A 19,665-nucleotide genomic window follows, 5' to 3' on the forward strand; every position below is an offset into this window, starting at 1 on the left:
ACCCCACATGTTGCCTTTAACAGGGTTAGAAGTTGTCCTTGGAGACCCACCACCCTGCAAGCATATAGTCAGTGGTCACTCAAGCCTCTGGAACTCTGCTGCCTTTAGGCTGTGGCATATAATAGGCCCTGGCCTGCACAGAGAGACAAAACCACACACTTAATATAAAATTCATAGCGCAAAACCAATCCATCCCAATCATATCTGATTTCATCACACTACATACCTGCACAGAGAGACAAAACAAAACAGCAGTGGTTGTAGTGTGGGCTATAAGTAGACCAGTGTATCAGTGCAATCAAGTACACCTGCCTCTAATTAGTCCAACCTCATTCCAGCCATTGGCTCACCAAAAATGTGACACACACAAAACCACTCCCAACCCAGTGCAACTTCACACAATAATATGGAGCTGAATTAACACAGGCACATTAGTCTACCATGTTACAAGCTGCATGCTATTAAAAGCCAACATATGTAGACTTCTGCCTTGTTCGGGTGGCAGCATTTTTTTTTTCTTTTTCTTTTGTGTCCTGACACGTTTATGTTTTTTGGTTTTGTTTGATTATTTTGTTGGTTTTGGAAACGAATTTAAACGAACTTGTGACCATACTTGAGAATCACAGTGACACATAGTGATTAGGCATATGATTGAAAAATGCCTAGGTTTAGAGCTGTGAGCTATGAGCTGTGAGCAATGCAAAGTTAAATATATATATTTGTATAAATGGGAAACAACCCTAACTTGAAAGTTTGAAATGTGTGAGATCCATGAATTGTTTGAAGAACTAGAAATTATCTAAAACTGCCTTAAGTGAAAATGTAGAGTTGCATCTATTCTCCCAAACAAAAAAAAAAAACAAAAAACAAAAAAAGGGAGAAGCATTCTGTAACTTAAAAATGAGGCTGACTGTTGACAACAGACTAAAACACTAATTCGCAGGTGGCTATCAGGAACAGAGAGGCGAGAAAAGTCACAAACACCAAGGCTGCAGACAGCCACGCAGAAACAGCAGATAACATAGAGACAACGCCTGCTAGAACCGTGGAGAGGAAGGTCACTTCACACGAGATTGTTGCGCATGTGAAATACACAAAGATAAACAAATAACCATTTATATAGACAGCCAGTATGTTTTCTCTGCTGTGCATCATTTTGCAAAAAATCTGGAAAACCAGAGGAATGATTACACCAATTGGCAAACCAGCATGCCAACCTCTTACAACGCCTACTGACTCTTTCATTACTACAGGCAACAATTTTGCTGACAGAGCAGCAAAATAGGCGGCACAACAGGCAAACATGACATTGATGGCAGTAAACACACATCAGATTCCACTGGATGTGTTGAAAAATGAACAAAAAGCAGCAAGCACAGCAGAGCAGGCAAAATGGCTAAAACACGGTGCAGTTCTGACAAACGATTTAATGATGTGTTATGGCAAGCCAGTGTTGCCAAAATCGCTCCACAAAATGGCGGCATTAGTGACTCATGGCTGTACGCATTTGTCATCGGGGGGAATGACCTGTATTGTCAACTCTCATTTTTACACTGTAAATTTTGAAACTTCAGCAAAACAATTTGTCAGAACGTGCATGACGTGTCAAAAATATAATGCTCAGGGTAACCTGCGCCCCCAAAGAGGCCGTTTTCCAACTCCGCCTCATCCTTTTCACACAATTCATATGGATTTTATTGAACTAAGCGAATGTCAAGGGTCAAAATACGCCCTAGTGGTTATAGACGTGTTCTCAAAGTGGCCGGAAATCTATCCAGTGAAAAAGGCAGATGCAATTTCAGTAGCAAAGTGCCTGTGCAATCACTTCATACCCACATATGGCATCCCAGCTTTGATACGGTCAGACAACGGCACTCATTTTGTAAATGATGTCATCACTAAGGTCTCTGAAGCACTCGGTTTCAGCATAAAACACCACTGTGCTTATCACCCTCAGAGCGCAGGCCTTGTAGAGAGAACTAACGCCACTATAAAACAAAGGCTCAGGAAATGCATGGCAGAAACAGGAAGGCCGTGGCCTGAATGTTTGGGTTTAGTGAAAATGTGGATGCGCTTAACACAAGGCTCCCATAAACTAACTCCATTTGAAATCATTCATGGCAGGCCGTTTCCACTGCCTATTACCAGTCAACCAATAGACAAAGCAATCAGAGAAAACACATTAGCAGAGTGGATGTCTAAGCTGTTAGAAAACAAAGAGATCGTTGTACATAATCAACAACCTGATGATGTTTCTCCAGTGTCTTGCAGGCTAAAGCCCGGTGACTGGGTTCTGATCAAGGTGCTCCAAAGGAAAAACTGGAGCACACCCAGGTGGGAGGGGCCATACCAAGTCCTCCTCACTACACCGACCGCTTGCAAAATTGCGGAACGACCATCCTGGATTCATCAGAGTCACTGCAGGCGAGTCAGTGAAGCCATCTAAACACAGCTGACAGCAGGCTTGCCCGCTTGTTGTGATCTCGCCCGGTGGAGGGGTCAGCTTTCCTGGCCGGGGGGTCTACTCGCGACAGGAGGGTGTGTTCCGTCGTCATGACGTGGTGGCTCTTATCAACTGCAGCGGCCCTGACCATGGCCGGGCTCCTCACCTTTGCTTCCGTGAGGGACAACAAGTCACGCTACATGGAGAAAAGGCAGACACTGTATGACAAAGGAAAGTACACCAAGTTTCCCCATGGATACGCCACTAACTTCTGGTGGCAGTTTATGAACACTACAGCTCACTTGAATAACAAAACTGACTGCTATGCATGTACCCATATGCCCCTATCCTCACAGACGTCTGGCCTGTGGCCGTACAGCATACCTGAAGATCGCAGTTGGTGCCTGTTGGGCCTGGCAACACATCCAGGCTACGGTACTCTTTGGTCCAAGGCCAACTACAGCATCCCAGCAAAAGCAACCTGGAGGTCATCATCACTCACAAATGTGAACTGTTCCGGACAGACATACCTACTGACCTGGCCCCAAGTCTCAGACCCACTGCCTGATGTAATTCTACTGAACAAACTGAACGCATCACAACTGCCAGTATGTGTGATGAACAATGGATCGCGGGCAGTGGGGGAGCTGCCTACTCACCTATGTAAGCACATATACACTTTCTGCCCACCAAGGAACGAGAGGAAGTGTATGGCCTGTTCAATCAACGCCACCTGTGCCAGTAACACGACGCTGATGGGCCTAAACTGTCGCTCCGACTACAGCTACCGAATGCCACTACAAACAAAGACTCAGTACCAGACAGGATGTGCACGGACGGCACCCAGCAGCAGAGGAACCAGAGTTTTGGCTGACTGGTACTTCTTATGTGGCAACAAGGCTTATCTGTCACTCCCTGAAGGTTGGGGAGGTCTGTGCGCCCTGGTGGAATTATCAGATCACGTTTTCTTCATGCAAAGTGTTGCACATCACCCAAGCAGCCGGCAGAGACGTGAAGTGGACATCGCCTCCCCCAATTCTTTCGGCATTACAGTGGACACTGGAGTGCCGGGATAGTTTCGCATCTGGGGAGGAGGAGTGAAATTCTTACAGAGCTTGATCCCCGGCATTGGAGTTGCCGAGGTGCGGGATCACGTGGAGATCAACCGATATGCTCTGCTACGACACATCAACTTGACTAAGACCCTGGGAACTGCCTTAGCAGGAGAACAGCAGGCCATCAGAACGATGGTGCTGCAGAACAGACTGACACTAGACCTGCTAACAGCATCACAAGGAGGAGTTTGCAAGCTGATCGGGGAAACATGTTGCACTTTTATCCCTGATGGATACGAAACTGGAGGAGACATTTATGAAGCTTTGCAGAATTTGACCGCTCTGCAAAAACATGTCACTGAACACACACCTGGAGCAGCTACAGCACAAAGCTGGCTGGACTGGCTGTTCAGCGGTTCATGGCTGGCTGCTGTAGCAAAGCCATTTTTCCTTCTAGGTCTCATCATGATAGCACTGCTCATATTAGTGTTGTGTGTGTTGCCATGCCTAAGAGTAATGATTTCACAGATGATAACAACTACAATGACTGCTTATGTTGCCGTGCCTGAAGAAGAACAACATCCCGTTGCAATTCTGTTAGAGGAGAACTTGTACTAGCTGCTAATAAATGACGTGGTGATTAAAAATGACTTGTCAAGTGATCATGCACTGATTAAAACATTAGTAGGTTATGCAAGTTTTCATGCTTTTATTTTTTTTTGAAGTCTTGACTTTTAAACATAAAGTTTTTCATTTTTATAACGTTTTCATACTCTTATTTTTTGAAGTCTTCAGTTTTAAACATAAAGTTTTCATTTTAAATATGAAGTTTTCATTATTTTACATATAAAGTTTTCAATTTAAGGTTTGCATCATTTTAAAATATAAGGTTTTCATCCTTGTATTTTTTGAAGTTTTCATTTTACATATTAGGTTTTCATCATTTTTAAATATAAAGTTTTCATTTTACTTTTCATCCTTTTATTTTTTGTAAGTTTTCGTTTTAAAATATAAGGTTTTTATCCTTTATTTTTTGTAGTTTTATTATTTTTTCTTGTTTATTCCACTTGTTATTTCATTTACTATGATTTTCATTTACTATGTTTTTCTTTTTATTATTTTCTTTTGTTTTATTCTTTAGACCAAATGACTGCCATTTCTGCTATGCTGACATTTTGAAGATTTTGGAAGTTAAAAAATTGCCTAAGATACTTAATAAATAACCTTCATAGACAATTGTTGTATACATTTAAAATAAGTTAAAACAGGAGGGAATGTTACAGGAAAAATGATTCTATGTTTCTTTACCTTCTTTTAAATGTACAAAGATGCCTTTTGTCTGCCCTTTGCCTATGGTTAGATTAGTTTAGAATGATCTTTTTAGACTTTCCCAGCAAAGACATCTTGTTTCTGGGACATATTGTTTTAGATTGTTTTATCTCTCACAGCCTTCTCCCAGCTCTCTGCTGACGAGACTAGCGCCACATATGGAGTTGTTTATTTTATTTGTTTTGTATTTTCTTATCCTGTTCTCACTGTCTTTCCTATAAAAATTACCAAGCCACTGTGCATGGTGTGAGTTGTTCTTAGCAGCTCACCCGTGTACACGTTTGATAAAGAAAGTAACTTTGTCTCATTGTGTCTTTATTTCTCCTGGGTTTTTTACAGAGTTTTCCCCCAACAATTGCCATACCATCAACAACCCCCTGTAATTTCTGAATGTCATCATAATTACAGTGACCAAGAATTTCATGCCATGTTTGCATGTCATAGCAACCCTTACACTAGAACAACATGAAAGCATGGATCCATCCTCCCTCACATTCACAATTCAGGCTGCTGGTGTAATCGTGCGGGGGATATTTTCCTGGTACACTTTGGGACCTTTAAATGCTACAGTCTGAGTATTGTTATGACCACAGTGTACCCTCTTCTGATGGCTGAAAATAAAAGGGGGTCCAGTACCGGTTCCGGTACCAGGCCTACTGACAATTTAACATAATGTAAAATGGTAACATTGTAAACAGAATGTTACCATTTAACATAATGTAAAATGGTAACATTGTAAACAGAATGTTACCATTTAACATAATGTGAAATGGTAACATTGTAAACAGAATGTTACCATTTAACACAATGTAAAATGGTAACATTGTAAACAGAATGTTACCATTTAACATAATGTAAAATGGTAACATTGTAAACAGAATGTTACCATTTAACATAATGTAAAATGGTAACATTGTAAACAGAATGTTGCCATTTAACATTATGTTAAATATAACTAACGGATTTACTTTACCAAATGGACCATCCCGGCCTTGCCGTATTGGTCTATTTGATTCACCTTTGTTTTTATTGTTTATTTTATTTTCACTTGCTACACATAGGACAGACATGACTGGGGGAAAGAAAGGGGAGAAAGAAAGAGGGAAAGAAAAACAGCAGGGAAGAGGAATGGTGATAAAGGGCAAAAAACAAAAACCAACAAAACAAACAGATAAAAAATATATATATCAGTCACTTCAACTCAAAGAAGTCCAGACGCTTTTCTTTTCAAGCTCCTTTGACTGACTGTTAGGACAACTTATTTATTGCAAGCATGCAGTACAAGAATAACTCGATGTTTCTGACTTTGCATTACGAATTGTTTACCCACTGACAAACATTTCAAATTAAATTAAATTAAAAAACAATTTGTGGTAACCTGATTTTAATTCAAAAAGAATCATTAACAACACTTCTTGTAATGGTGTCAAAATCAGCCCAACTTTTATTTTCAAATGCAAAAAGTAAAAGAAAATGAGCCAACATACTGGACACATATAATTGTCAATATAATTGTTTATAAACAATTATACTGTCATCATTGTTACAGATATGGAAACTTTATTAACAATTTGTCCAAGTAAAAAAATGCCCTGCTAATTGTTGGGGTTTTCTCTCCTCTAGCCCTTTCCTTTAAGCTCTTCTTTACATCCCCCCACCCCCACCTTTTCTTTTTTCTTAATAATATAACAATAAAAGCAATTGGCTGCATTTTAAATGTGTCAGATCAATGTCTTTATTCAAGAATACAAGAAATGGTAATAGCTGCATGTGTGTTTGTGTGTGTGCATAATATGCATACTTTACTTGTTGGATCCAAATCCCACAAGGAATCAAATAAAACAAGAAGACAAACAAAAACAAAACAAAAATATATTTCTCTCCCTTCCTAGGTCAGGTTCACAAAAGCATTGCAGCTCTTTATTCCTCTTGTACAGCTCCAGAGTCTGTCAGCCAAAAAGAAACTACTGAGGTTCCAACACCCAGTGTTTCTGTAAACACAGATGAAAATGAACAGTCATCCACATCTAAAAGATTTGTAGATTCGAGGGACCGGTATAATACATCTAGTACATCTTTGTTTAAACCTCAGAACACAAAAAGGGAACAAACCATTGTATACAGATTTAAAAGTGCGCAAAGCAACGAACAGTCACCCTCTGAAACAGCTGAGGTTATCACAACCATTGTTTCTGTAAATACACAGGAACAGTCACCCACCTCAAAAAGATTAGTATATTCAAGGGACCAGTGTATCTACTCTGGTCAAAAGAATCCATGCTTCGTACTGATGTCCACAATTCTTTTTTATTCCTCTCACAATCATGGAGCACCGTGAAAACTAGAAACGAGTAAAATAATATCAATAGCACATATGACATCCATCTCAGCCACTTATTTCTTTTCACAAGATGCACAAGTGCTTAACAAATAACAGCATAATGTTTTTACCGTGTACGCCTTGTAAAACCAGTAGTAGAAAAGTTGTAGGTTCGTGCTCTTGTGGGGGAGACGTATGTTATCCACCACCTCGATAGCTAGCCGAGAGTTCGAGGGTCACTAGAGCCGCCGAGAACGCATGAACTACTTACGGTAGGACGTTTTGCCAAAGTAAGACGTTTTGTCAGAACACCGAGTCCTCAGGAGGATGCAGCCCATGAATTTGGACACGATCTCAGATGCACTTCTGGTGTTGTCATGGCAACCCACACAAACATTTCAGCGTCAGCTACAATGAGGCGGAGCCCTTACTGAAACACTGAGCTCAGGTAGAGTGAAAGACAACATTTTTCCGCATCCAAAACAGCAGCGCTGTTCCTGTGACCTCTAGTAAAGCCTCTACTTGGGAAAAGGGAGTCTTTCATCAAAGCATCCTGCAGAAGTTGAATAAAAATATGCAAATGTTCAAATGATGCAACTTAATGAAGGCTGACAGCAGTTGTACTATTTTACATTGCAGCGAACAGGGGTGACCATTATTTTCAACGTTTTTACAGCATTTTTCACATTGAAAGTGAAATAATATAAATAATGTCTCAATTAAATTGCGTTAATATTTAAAAATACAAAAACTACAGCTTTGTTCACAAGCCAATAAAAATGTACTTGGGCCAGTGGTAAATGAAAATAACACTTATTCAGCACCTGGTTGTTGCGGCTGCATCAGGACACCAGATGTTCAGCCTCCATCCTGTAGGCAGACTTATCCCCGTCTGAGAGGAGTCCAATAATGGTGGTGTCATCTGCAAGCTTAATTAATTTGACAGACTGGTGGTTGGAGGTGCGGCAGTTGGTGTACAGGGAGAAGGGCATAGAAGAAAGAACACAGCCCTGAGGGGAGCTCGCGTTGATGGTCCGGGAGTCCAAGACATTCTTCCCCAGCCTCACTGGTTGCTTCCTGTCCATCAGGAAGTCAGTGATCCACCGGCAGATGGGATCAGGCACATTCATCTGGGAAAGCAATCCTTGAAGAAGGTCTGAAAGGATGGTGTTGAAGGTAGAGCTGAAGTCCACAAACAGGATCCTAGCATAGATTCTGCAGGACAAAGTGTAGGGCCATGTTGATGGCATCGTCTACAGACCTGTTGGCTCTGTATGCAAACTGCAGGGGGTCCAGGAGGGGGGCCGTGAGGGTCTTAAGATAGGAGAGAACCAGGCGCTCAAAAGACTTCCTGACCAGATGTCAGAGCCACAGGTCTGTAGTCTTTTCGTCCAGTGATCTTTGGCTTCTTGAAAGCTATATATGATATAAAAATTATATAAAAACTGTTAATCAGCAAAAGAAATGATATCATAGTTCTTATAAAGAAAGCCTCTATCAATCAAACACCAGCAGTGTAGCAATGTTGTTCACTTACACTGTATATAAAACACTGATTTTGGCTACATCCAGTTTTTACTGTATTATAAACATTTTTTACCATGAAGAGTAAAGTGTTTGGCATTTTTGTCATTGTTATTGAGCTCAGAGATCAGGCCCAGCCCAGTATCTACCTGGTTATGAGCAAGGAGCTGGAGGTGATAACTCAACAATAACCAGGCCATGCATGCATGGATGGATGCATGGATGGATCAGTTTGTAGGCTGTGTGTGGTCAGCAGCAGGCTGCTGGGTGTGGACCAAGAGGGAAAGCCCAGCATGTGAAACCCATCAGCAGAAGGCCAGAACAAAGGTGCACAGACAAACGCAGCCCAGACACTCAGGCAGGACGAGTAAAATAAATGGCAGCAAACACAGTATGATGTGGTAAAATGTGCTTTCTTTCACAAACAGATAGCACAAACAAGAATCACAAGAATCTCCTTTGTGGTTCTTGTTTTTCTTTTGAGTACATTAATAAAAAGTTGAAATAAAGTGGCAATAAAATTCATGCACTGAAGACCACACGAAACCCTAATTCACCCTACTACCTGTTGCCTTCACATTCCATTTGCATCCCTTGTCCACAGAATCAAAAATGACCCTTCTTCACTAAAGATCGAACATAAAGCAATTGCATTTTAAATGGAAGCCCATTTTGCATTAAGAAACACTATCAGCAATCAGAAATTGTGTATATCAGAGTTCTCTGTTTTTACTGTCCTGAAAACTGCATTAATTCAGTGGATGCGGTTAGGTTCAAAACAACGTAATATAAGAGGGCAACCAATTCAATCTAAGAGGGATCCAATTTTTATCCATTCATGTACCAGCTACTGGCTTTTTGCTGTTATGTTCTCATATCGCGTGAGAGTTTATTTGCCAGGTGTCAGAAGTCTAATAATGAATAAAGTTCAGGATATGCTTAAAAACTCACCTCAGTATAGCCGTCATCAGAAGGAAGTGCGCTTCACTGACTCATCAACTTGTCTCAGGCTTTCCACAAAGTTTCACAGTTGACCTTAAAGTAAGATGCTGCAAGCTTACCTTGCAGTGTATTACTTTTTAAGGTCTAAAGACCTTAAAGTGCGCTATAGATTGAAGTGATTTGAACTGACAACAGGGCTAATTCAGCACTTCAAGTTAACATCAATAAAAGTTTTTAAATTTATTCTGATTTCCGTTTGTTTTCATTGCCTGTGCTATCTGTTATTTAGTTCAAATTGTGGGTAGATAATGCTGTGCTGTCATGTGACCTGTTCTCTCATGTGTGCCTTTCTCTTGTTTTGTATGTATTTCTCGTTTGTTATTTATTCCTATTTTATTCCTGCAATTGGTATGGAATTCATTTTTTTTTTAAATTGATCAGTGTTTTGAAATTAGATGTGATGAAGATGTGACCTTAATTTACAAAATCAACATCATGTTGGATTCAATGAGACATGAAACTAGTGCATGAAACAGGTCTCAGTAAATGTTCTGATAGACTGCAATACACTGCCCCCTGCTGGTCATTATAAAGTCTGCAGATGTCATTTGACATGAATGTCATATTTGTGAAACAAAATAAAGGACTCTGTAAAATAAATGAAAATCAAATATTTATATACAGAATATTTATGTACAAATGCTGAAAAAGACATTTGAACAAGATGCACACCCAGTAAAAAAAAAAAAAAAGAAAAGTCAGTTTTATCATGTGACTATCATGCTGTCATTTCCGCACAATGCACTTTACACCAGATCAAAATAAAACACTGTGAGGTCGTTCTAACCGGAAGCCCAGAGAGCTTCGACAATGCAGCACAATGCCCTGAAGCATCAGCATCAAAATATACTTCAAGTACCAAAAAGTACTCATTGTGCAGAATGCCCTATTTTTGAATAGCTGGACATTTTAATTACTTTATCACCAGCTGTGACTACAGCTGATAATCAACCATGTTTCATAGGGATGTGACTACATTTAGAAATGTCACGCATTTTTAGGTATAAAGCAAAAGATGCAATGAAATAAATAAGCTATCACATATTAATCCAAATGAATTCACTGAAATACATCTGCACATTTCTGCAGCCTGACTTATTACACACGTGAACACAGTACACATTTGTTTACTGCAAGCTTGTTTCAGAGATGTGATGCAGTTAAATCTGTATGCGTCTGTTTCCTTGTAGTGTTAGTAGAGATGGTGAACCTGACACAATCCTGTGTTTGGTGTGAAGGAAACCAGTTAACAGCCGGTTTAGTAAAATTCTCTTGAACTCATGGAAAACTCATCGTCGTCTCGAAGTGAGCAGCTGAAGCGTCCCGTGTGATCAGAGGTCCTCGTCGTCCTCGCTCACCATGACGTCGAGCTCTTTGTCTTTCCGTACGACGCTCTCGGTGATGAACTCCTTGTGCTGCTCCTCCAGCTCACGCAGCTCCGCCTGCAGGCGCTCCAGGTGGAGCACTCGCCTGTTCCTCAGCAGCCGGCTGGGGAATGGGTTCATGTCGTTGAAGGCGATGCTGGTCAGCTTCCTGCATGGACACACGCAGGTGGAAAGGACTCGATCACCAACACAGAGGAACTGGAAACTGATCAGCTTGAGTGTTTCTGTTTTATGCTGCTTGATACTTCAGGTACTGCAGTTTGAGCAGGAAATACTGGACTGACTGGACCACATGTATCCGAGAGCTGCAGATACTTAAAAATCTTTAAATCGTTGTTACTGTGATCAGGGAAATTTAAACTTCTCACAAAATTTCAGTAAAAAGGGTTTGAAGCTCAAAGATTCAACAGCTACATCCGCTACACTTCTGAGAGTGTAACAGCTCGTAGATTAAGGCGGGTGGAGGCGAGTGCGTACCTGGCATTGGAGACGGTCTTTGTGAAGAAGCGTAGGTACTGGTAGATCTCCACGCTGTCGTGAATCTTCAGGATGTCGTCCTCTTTGTATTTGAACAGAGCCAGAGTGTATCTGAAGATCACCTGCAGCACAGACACGCATTTCATAACAGGACACTCACGCCACACAATTAATTGGAAACTTTGAGGAGGTGAGTCATAAAATTACTCTTTCAGTTGTGGTGCAGTTGGGCCCTTTACTCATTACAGCTCTGATCGATTTCCAATAAGCCACTTGGTTCCTCAGTTGCCAGATAATATTAACTTACTTGGTAGTTGAGCTTTAAGTTTAAATTAAACTTTTGGGTTGGATCTACGTGGCTGAAGCTGTTGTCAGCATTTATCCCTGTGTGGTATATATTTCTGTGTCTGAACTGTGATTTTATTTCCTGAGACAAACGATGTAAAAGCTGTGCTGCATTTGTCACATTGCAGAAACAAGCCCAAAGCCATTGTCCCGCTCATCGTCTGGATTTACGCTGCTTGTGGTAGACTGTGAGGTCGTTACTAGAATGATCTGCTTTCCCACTCCTATTTCATGTCACATGACAGTTCCCCATGCTTAGTAAACAATGTCTTATTACTCCTAAAATGTAAATAAAGACATCTAAAGGTGAAAACAAAATCATTTTTGTTTCCATGGACACTACTGTGGTGCATTCAAGTGTTGTCTGCATTTCTGTCATGGTGTGTTCGGGTGTATGGTACCTTGGTACCCTCATACAGGAAGGCGTCCCACAGAGGCATCAGGATGTCGCTGGGCAGACTCTCCACAAAAACCACCAGGAACCAGTTGAAGGTGACCAGAGAGACGTCAATGTTGTGATCCTCAAAGTGAGATGCCAGGCGAGGAAGCTTCTCCGCCATGAAGTCCTTCAGCACGCGCTGGTCCGCCTGAGCACAAAGACTCACAGAGATCAGCCTCACTGATCACTAAAACAGATCACAGCAGGCAAGCAGGTGAGTGTGTCTGCTGACCTGAGAGGCCACCAGATTCTTGGTGTAGTAGTCCTGAGGCATGATGGCTTCCACCACTGCCACCAGACACCAGAAGGCGTCTTTGTCACTTTGGAGGACCAGCAGAGCGAGGGCCGCTAACCTGTGGACATTCATGGAAGGTGAGGTTCTGCCTGGAAGGCGGGTCCACATAGGAACTCAGATATAAAATTTATACTTTTGTTCTGACCTGTTGAGTACCTGGCAGTAGCCAATGGCAGGGTTATGCCCGGAGAAGGCCAGAAGGATGCGGCGGAGCTGCTGGAGGGCAGGGCTGAAGGGTGGGGCTGGAGGGCGGGGCTGGACGGCGAGGAGAAGTGCTGATTGGTCGTCAGGGTTCGGTGAAGGTCCAGCTGGACCTGCCTGGAGGCAGGATTAGGAGCTGTCCGACTCTTCTCACACAGCTGGAAACAGAACAGGATTACTGAGTGCTCGCCAGCATTCCCAACAGGAAGGAGGAGGAGCCACCTGTGCTCAGGTGCGGATAAAGCACTCTGTTGGCAGAGGTATGAAAATGCGCAGTAAAATCTAACGTGCATAGCTAACTTCATCAACGACATTTTGGGAGGAATAATCACACATCAGCCTTCGGCCATTTTTTGATGAACGCATACGCCCCCTAGAGCGCGCTAACTTTATTAACAGCCACACAAATGTAAAGCACACATCAAACATAAATAAACCATTTGACTGTCTCCATAATTGAGAGCATTTTCTCTTCTTATTTCAACACCCCCACTTGCTCTCATATTATGATGCTCTTAAGTAAACAAAAAAAACAACAAACAAAAGGTTTCTTCCTCAGTACTGTATACATGTTCGTATACCATGTTAATGCCCAAACATAAACTTCTCAAACTTGAACAGCTTAACTTTTGTTGCAGGCTTTGTCATTACATCTGCAACCATCTCTTCTGTTGAACAATAATCCAGAGTTATTTTTCCTGCACTCACAGTTGATCTCACAAAGTTGTACTTTATGTCAACATGTTTACATCTCTGTCTCGTCACAGGATTCTTCGCCAACGCAATTGCACCCTGATTATCTTCATGAACTTTTGGCGGTGCATATTTTTGTCCATCAATACCTTGTAACAGTTGCATTAGGTACAAAACTTCTTGTAGGGTCGCAGCTAAAGCCATGTACTCCGCTTCACAGGTAGATAATGCAACAGTAGGTTGTCTTTTGGTTTTCCATGAGATTAAAGGACCATCTACAGACAAGCTTATGCAATAACCAGTTGTACTCCGTCTGTCTGTTACATCAGCTGCCCAATCAGCATCGCTGTATGCCCACAACCTCAGTTCTTTGTTGTCACATTTCCTGTAACACAGTTCTTTCTCGGTTGTCCCTTTCAGATACCTCAGTACTAGAGCAGGGCGATATGGCCAAAAATATTTATCACGATATATATTTGAAAATTTGCGATAACGATATCACTGACGATATAATTGATGCGAGACAAAATACAACTCCACAACATTACTAGCGCAAAAAGAAAACCTTCCATTTATTTTCACTTAAATAAGAAGCTGGTTTTTATGTACATTAAAGCTTTATAAAAATGTAACAGTGCAAATACAAATTCCTTGCTGAAAGTTTAATCAAAAGGCATTTCCAGTAGAAATGGGCTGACATATCCTGAGCATAACCATTAGTGATGGGATTTCCGGCTCTTTTTAGAGAACCGGCTCTTTCGGTTCGGCTCACTAAAAAGAGCCGGCTCTTTCGGCTCCGAACCGGCTCTTCAGGTTGTTTTGTTGCTTTAATTAATTTATTATTAACAATAATATAAAATTATGCACAAAAGGAATTACTAACGTAAAAACAAGTGGTTTTATTTATATATGTTTATATATAAATATATGCGGTGGCCCCTAGAGACAAAACACGTACAAACTCCAAAACACATTTCTAGCATGAACTGAACTTCCAAAGCAGAGCTACTAGATCACTTAAATTACACAATTGAAAGCATGTGTGTATTGTTTGTGTATTTATACACAGGCACTCATATATATATTCAAATAATTTAAAAAAAAGTTCATTTATCTGTTATTACCACACACCAAATCCGGTCGTTGGTACTTGCTGGCTTGTGTAGCCACAAGATAACAAAGGCTCAACACTGCGCCCAGCATCCTGGAGCACTTCTGTTGTCTTTTGTACGTGTTTTGAGTTTTTATGTGCTTCTGAGTTTTTATATGCTTCTGAGTTTTTACGTGCTTCGGAGTTTGTACGTGTTTTTACGTGTTTTGGAGTTTTTACGTGTTTTGGAGTTTTTACGTGTTTTGGAGTTTGTACGTGTTTTTACGTGTTTTGGAGTTTGTACATGCTTCAGAGTTCGTACGTGATTTGAAGTTTGTATGTGCTTTGTCTCTAGGGGCCACCGTAAATATACTTTTATTTATTCACTCCACATAAAATGTAATAAATAAATCATATAATACAAAAATCAACTATTCACATTTCAAGTTTTAACTATTTAAATTTTCAGCTTTTTCCTTTCACAAATTTAAAGTGAAAAGAACACAAAACACTGCAAACCACAACACAATTAAATATAAATTATAATATGAAAACTAAAAGAACATGCATATTCTCTGTCATATGGACCTGCATGAATAAACTTTCTCAATCCTTTATCATCTGCAACCGAAAATAGTTGTGGATGATTACTATACCTTTCTAATGTTGTTGTCCCTGCCTCTCTTTCTCTCTCTCTGGCTCTGTTCCTGTGCTACTGAGTGTAACTACCGCCCCTCCCCCCTCTGCCCAGCGTAAAGCACAAGGCTCGCGTGCAGAGTGAAGCGGAAAAAAAGTGCGAGAGAGAGGGTGAGAGAAAGAAAAAAAAAAAAAACCACGTGACGGCTCGCGATAAGGAGCCGGCTCGCGTCGTTCACGTCAAAGATCCGGCTCTAAGAGCCATTTCGTTCGCGAACGACCCATCACTAATAACCATATATAATATCCACTGAAGTTAAAAAGAGGTGCTTTGCAAAATTAAACTGCAGTATGCAATACGTATTTTTCGGATCATAAGGTGCACGGGATTATAACGCACATCAAGCGAAACAAAGCAGTCAGATAAATCAAACTTTATTAAACTCATTCTTCTTGCTTCCTCCACTTCTGTACCATTGATTCATTAATGTTGAATTCTCTGGCAGCTGCTCTATTCCCATGTTGTTGCAGTATATTAATGACTAACCTCGTATTGTGGATGGATTATCTCAGTTGTTCTCCTGACTGAAGTTTGGTCTGTTTACAGCACCCTGCCATGCGATTGCATTTGTCTCTAACCATGAGGAACCTTAACGTTAACTTTTATAAGTGGAAAAGTGTTAGTGTTCGTCCTCCAGCTTCCCTGTTTATGTTATGCTAACATAGCTGTGTCGCTAGCGATTACGTAGCACATCATTATATACCAGCTAGCCCAACTTCAGTAACCCTACAAACGTCACTGCTGTTTAGTTTCCTGTCTTCATTTATGTTGGAAGTGATAGCAGAGCTGTACGTTTGATTTTTTTCAGAAATCTCTCAGTCAGAACATGCAATATCATGCTTAGGTAACTAGCGAGCTAACTTCCGCTAGCTTCCCGCTAACTTCTAACTCTGTTAAATGTAATAAATTTTGTTTTAATGGATGCCTGGAAGTTAAACTTCATAGTTACACCTGGTAAAGCAGCAATGCTGATCGTTTTATTAAAGTTGCAGTGTTCGTTTGAACTGAAGTATAAGGAGTTTAGGACCCAGATTACTCCCAGATTTAAGAGCATCTTAGTCCGACAAATACGACAATAACGACGGCCGCTTGCATGTTCTGCAAAAAAATGTGCTTTGTCGTGTATCTGACGGACAAACACCAAACCAGTTCCACATCACTGAAGTTGCACCATTTTTACAAACCAATTCTGGTTCATCTGGTTCACTCAACAATCGGCCATGTGCGTATGAAAACAAAGGCACTGCGCATGCGCGTTTTACTCATATTCTATCGCGATATTTCATTTTCCTATTGTTGCCTAACATTATACCGGTATTACCGTGAACGGTATAATATGGCCCAGCCCTACTCAGTACATGTTTTACTGTAGTCCATTTGTCTTCAGTTGGCTCAGTAAAGTACTGTGAAAGTTTACTGACTATAAAACTCAAGTCCGGTCTTGTGCATGTAGCCAAATAGATCAGACTACCAACTGCCTCTCTGTACCTTTTGACATCACTCATCTTTTCTGCATCATCAGCATAGTTCAGTTTTTGCTCACAAGGTGTCTGTCTTTCTTTACAATCCTGCATGTTGAATCTTTCAAGTATTTTTTCCACATATTGTTTTTGTGACATTTTTACACAGTTATCACTCTGGTCAAAATCTATTAGGGCTGAACGATTATGGAAAATAATCTAATTGCGATTTTTTGCCCCAATATTGCGATTGTGATGCGATATGCGATTATTTTTTAAGGTCTTTGTCTTCTGTATTATTAAACAAAGACAAGCAATACATCATATAGTATGGCCAATACTATATTACATTAATTTTAAACTGTTCTTTCCTGGAAGACAGACCTCTGTTATGATGACATGAGGTGATGCATGAATTGATGACTGACATTTTTATTTAACTTCTTCAATCACAACAGTATATTTGAACATACACAATAGTTTATTTTTAGCTTACAAACATCTGAGCATAAAGTGCTGACAAGGAACCCTGGTGTAAACATTAAAATGAAAGTCAGTACAATGTGCAGATTGCAGAAATATACATAAACAAAATCAGTGGCTTTACCACACTCAGTTTTTCGACATCTGTGAACTACTAGACAGTCATTCAATTAAAAAATAATATTAAATAAATAAAACTAATAAATAAAAAATACACACATCTTACTGATCTCTGCAGTCAGTAACATTACACATAAAGTGCAAACATAATAGCAATTGTATAAACACACACACAAACACGCCTTTAAAGTTTAAAGGCGTGAAATTGGACGGTCTAGTTCTGATTAGCGTCACCGCTGTCTCGGTGGAGTTTAATAAACTCGGCCGTCTGCTTCTTGCTATCTAAAATATAACAGGACACTGGTGTAAATTCTCGACTGTCTCATACTTCTGTTTAATAAGTTTTCTGTTTGACGTTTAGTCAGCTGTGTGAAAACCAAGGAGGAACCCACCCGGGGGATTAATAAAGTTTTATTTTATCTAATCTAATAACTTTAATCTCAGCCAAACCGATTTACTCACGAACAAACAAAACACTGAAAAAAGCCCAACAATAACATTTTTAGGTTGTCTAAGTGACTTATATATTACGTTTAACCCGAGCAGCGAAACTCCGCGGTGATCTGAAAATGATGTGCCGGGAGTTGTGCCGTTCTCGGCCGCATCAGTAACCCTCGAGCTCCCGGCTAGCTGTCGAGCTGGTGGGTAGCAGACGCCTCTGAAAACGTCGAAGCACTTTTGCAAATATGGGATATCTTGATAAACCGAGCAGATATTTGATGTTTACACAACTACTTTCTCGCCTGAAAATATGTTAAAAGTTTATTTTGTGACCCAGAAAGATTAGTATGAGTAATTTTAAAACTTAGTAACGGCCGCCATTGTTGGAAACTGGAGTTTGGCTGGGCCGCGCTATGAATTCTGGGATATGGTAGTAATTTGGACAGCCTTCGGCGCGTCGCTGTGACGTAATCGGTCTACAAATGCGGCCTCAGGAGGATGCAGCCCATGAATTTGGACATGTCCAGAGTATAATCGCAGCCTTTGCGGTTAGAAAATTGCACTTGATCATGTCGCGATATTATCGCAAATGCGATATATCGTTCAGCCCTAAAATCTATACCAATGAAATGTCTCAGTTTACCCAAATCCTTCATTTTGAATTTTGCTGCAAGCATTTTCTTCACAACAGTTAGTTCACTTTCATCACTAGCAGCAATGATCAGGTCATCTACCCATACAATCAGAATCACCTTCTTATTTTCTGTCATTTTTGTGTAAACACAATGGTCAGCGGGGTTTTGCACAAAGTTGTTCTCACTCAGATATTCATGCAACAACTTGTTCCAATTCCGGCCTGATTGTTTTAGCCCATATAGCGACTTTTTCAACTTGCACACCAGTTTTTCATTTGTGTCGGATTTTACCTCATAACCCTCAGGTTGTTCCATGAATACCTCACAATCTATTGGTGCATGAAGATAGGCAGCTTTAACATCCATCTGGTGTAAAAGCATGTTTTCTTGTGCTGCCTTTTGCATCAACACTCTGATACTAGTCAGGTTAGCAGTAGGGGAAAATGTTTCTTCATAATCCACACCTATCCTCTGACTATATCCTTTAGCAACATAACGTGCCTTGTACTTCTCAGATCCATCAACATTGTTTTTGACTGCGTACACCCATCTACCCCCCACTGTCTTCTTACCCTCAGGCAAAGTGGTTAAGGTAAATGTGTCATTTTCTCTTAGTGATTGCATCTCTTCATCCATTGCACTGACCCATTTCTCTGAGTTAGATGAAGTTATTGCTTCCTTGAATGTTTGGGGAATGTTACACATTGCTCTGTAACAATAATCCATGTTTGTAAGTACTTGATCACAATCCTCCTTATCAGTAACATATTCACTTAAATACCCAGGCCTCTTTCTCACTCTGGAAGGATACCTTGCAGCCTCGCAGTCGAGTTCATTCTCCTGTGACTGGCTGCTCATCTCAGACATGCTTACTGGGATCTGTTCCTGAGTATCTGTGTGTTCTGTACTCACATCAGTCTGTTCTCTGGTCTTGGTGAACCTGTTTGGTGTCTCAAAGTCACCCTCATCATCTGGCACCTTGTCAGTCTGTGTTTGTCTCTCTACTCTTGTTTTAGTCTCAAACTTCACCAGTCTATGCTTCTGTACTTTCCCACTGCCCGGGTAGTAGACCATATAAGCTGGACTGTTCTTGTCATATCCAACAAAAATTCCTTTCTCACACCTTGAGTCTAGTTTTCTCTTGTTCTGCCTGTAGGCATAACACACTGACCCAAATGTCTGCATCCTGGAAAGGTTTGGCCTTCTTCCTGTCAGCATTAAATATGGTGTC

General features: G+C 40.7%; 1 protein-coding gene across 1 annotated transcript; it reads left to right on the forward strand.

The window, feature by feature from the left end:
- The first annotated feature begins 231 nt into the window (after window positions 1-231).
- LOC309690169 (uncharacterized protein) lies at window positions 232-5,124 on the forward strand. The gene is made up of 2 exons (XM_082507090.1): window positions 232-4,261; window positions 4,388-5,124. Exon 1 carries the CDS (start codon window positions 2,554-2,556, stop codon window positions 3,517-3,519), a length of 966 nt encoding a protein of 321 aa, XP_082363216.1. The 5' UTR covers window positions 232-2,553; the 3' UTR covers window positions 3,520-4,261; window positions 4,388-5,124.
- Window positions 5,125-19,665: the final 14,541 nt, after the last annotated feature.

Source organism: Aulonocara stuartgranti (genome assembly GCF_965226115.1).
Source record: "Aulonocara stuartgranti genome assembly, chromosome: 2".
In the NCBI taxonomy this organism is placed as follows: domain Eukaryota; kingdom Metazoa; phylum Chordata; class Actinopteri; order Cichliformes; family Cichlidae; genus Aulonocara; species Aulonocara stuartgranti.

Excerpts from the sequence above, each read along its gene's own strand:
- LOC309690169 (XM_082507090.1), top strand. The coding sequence starts at position 2,554 with ATGACGTGGTGGCTCTTATCAACTGCAGCGGCCCTGACCATGGCCGGG.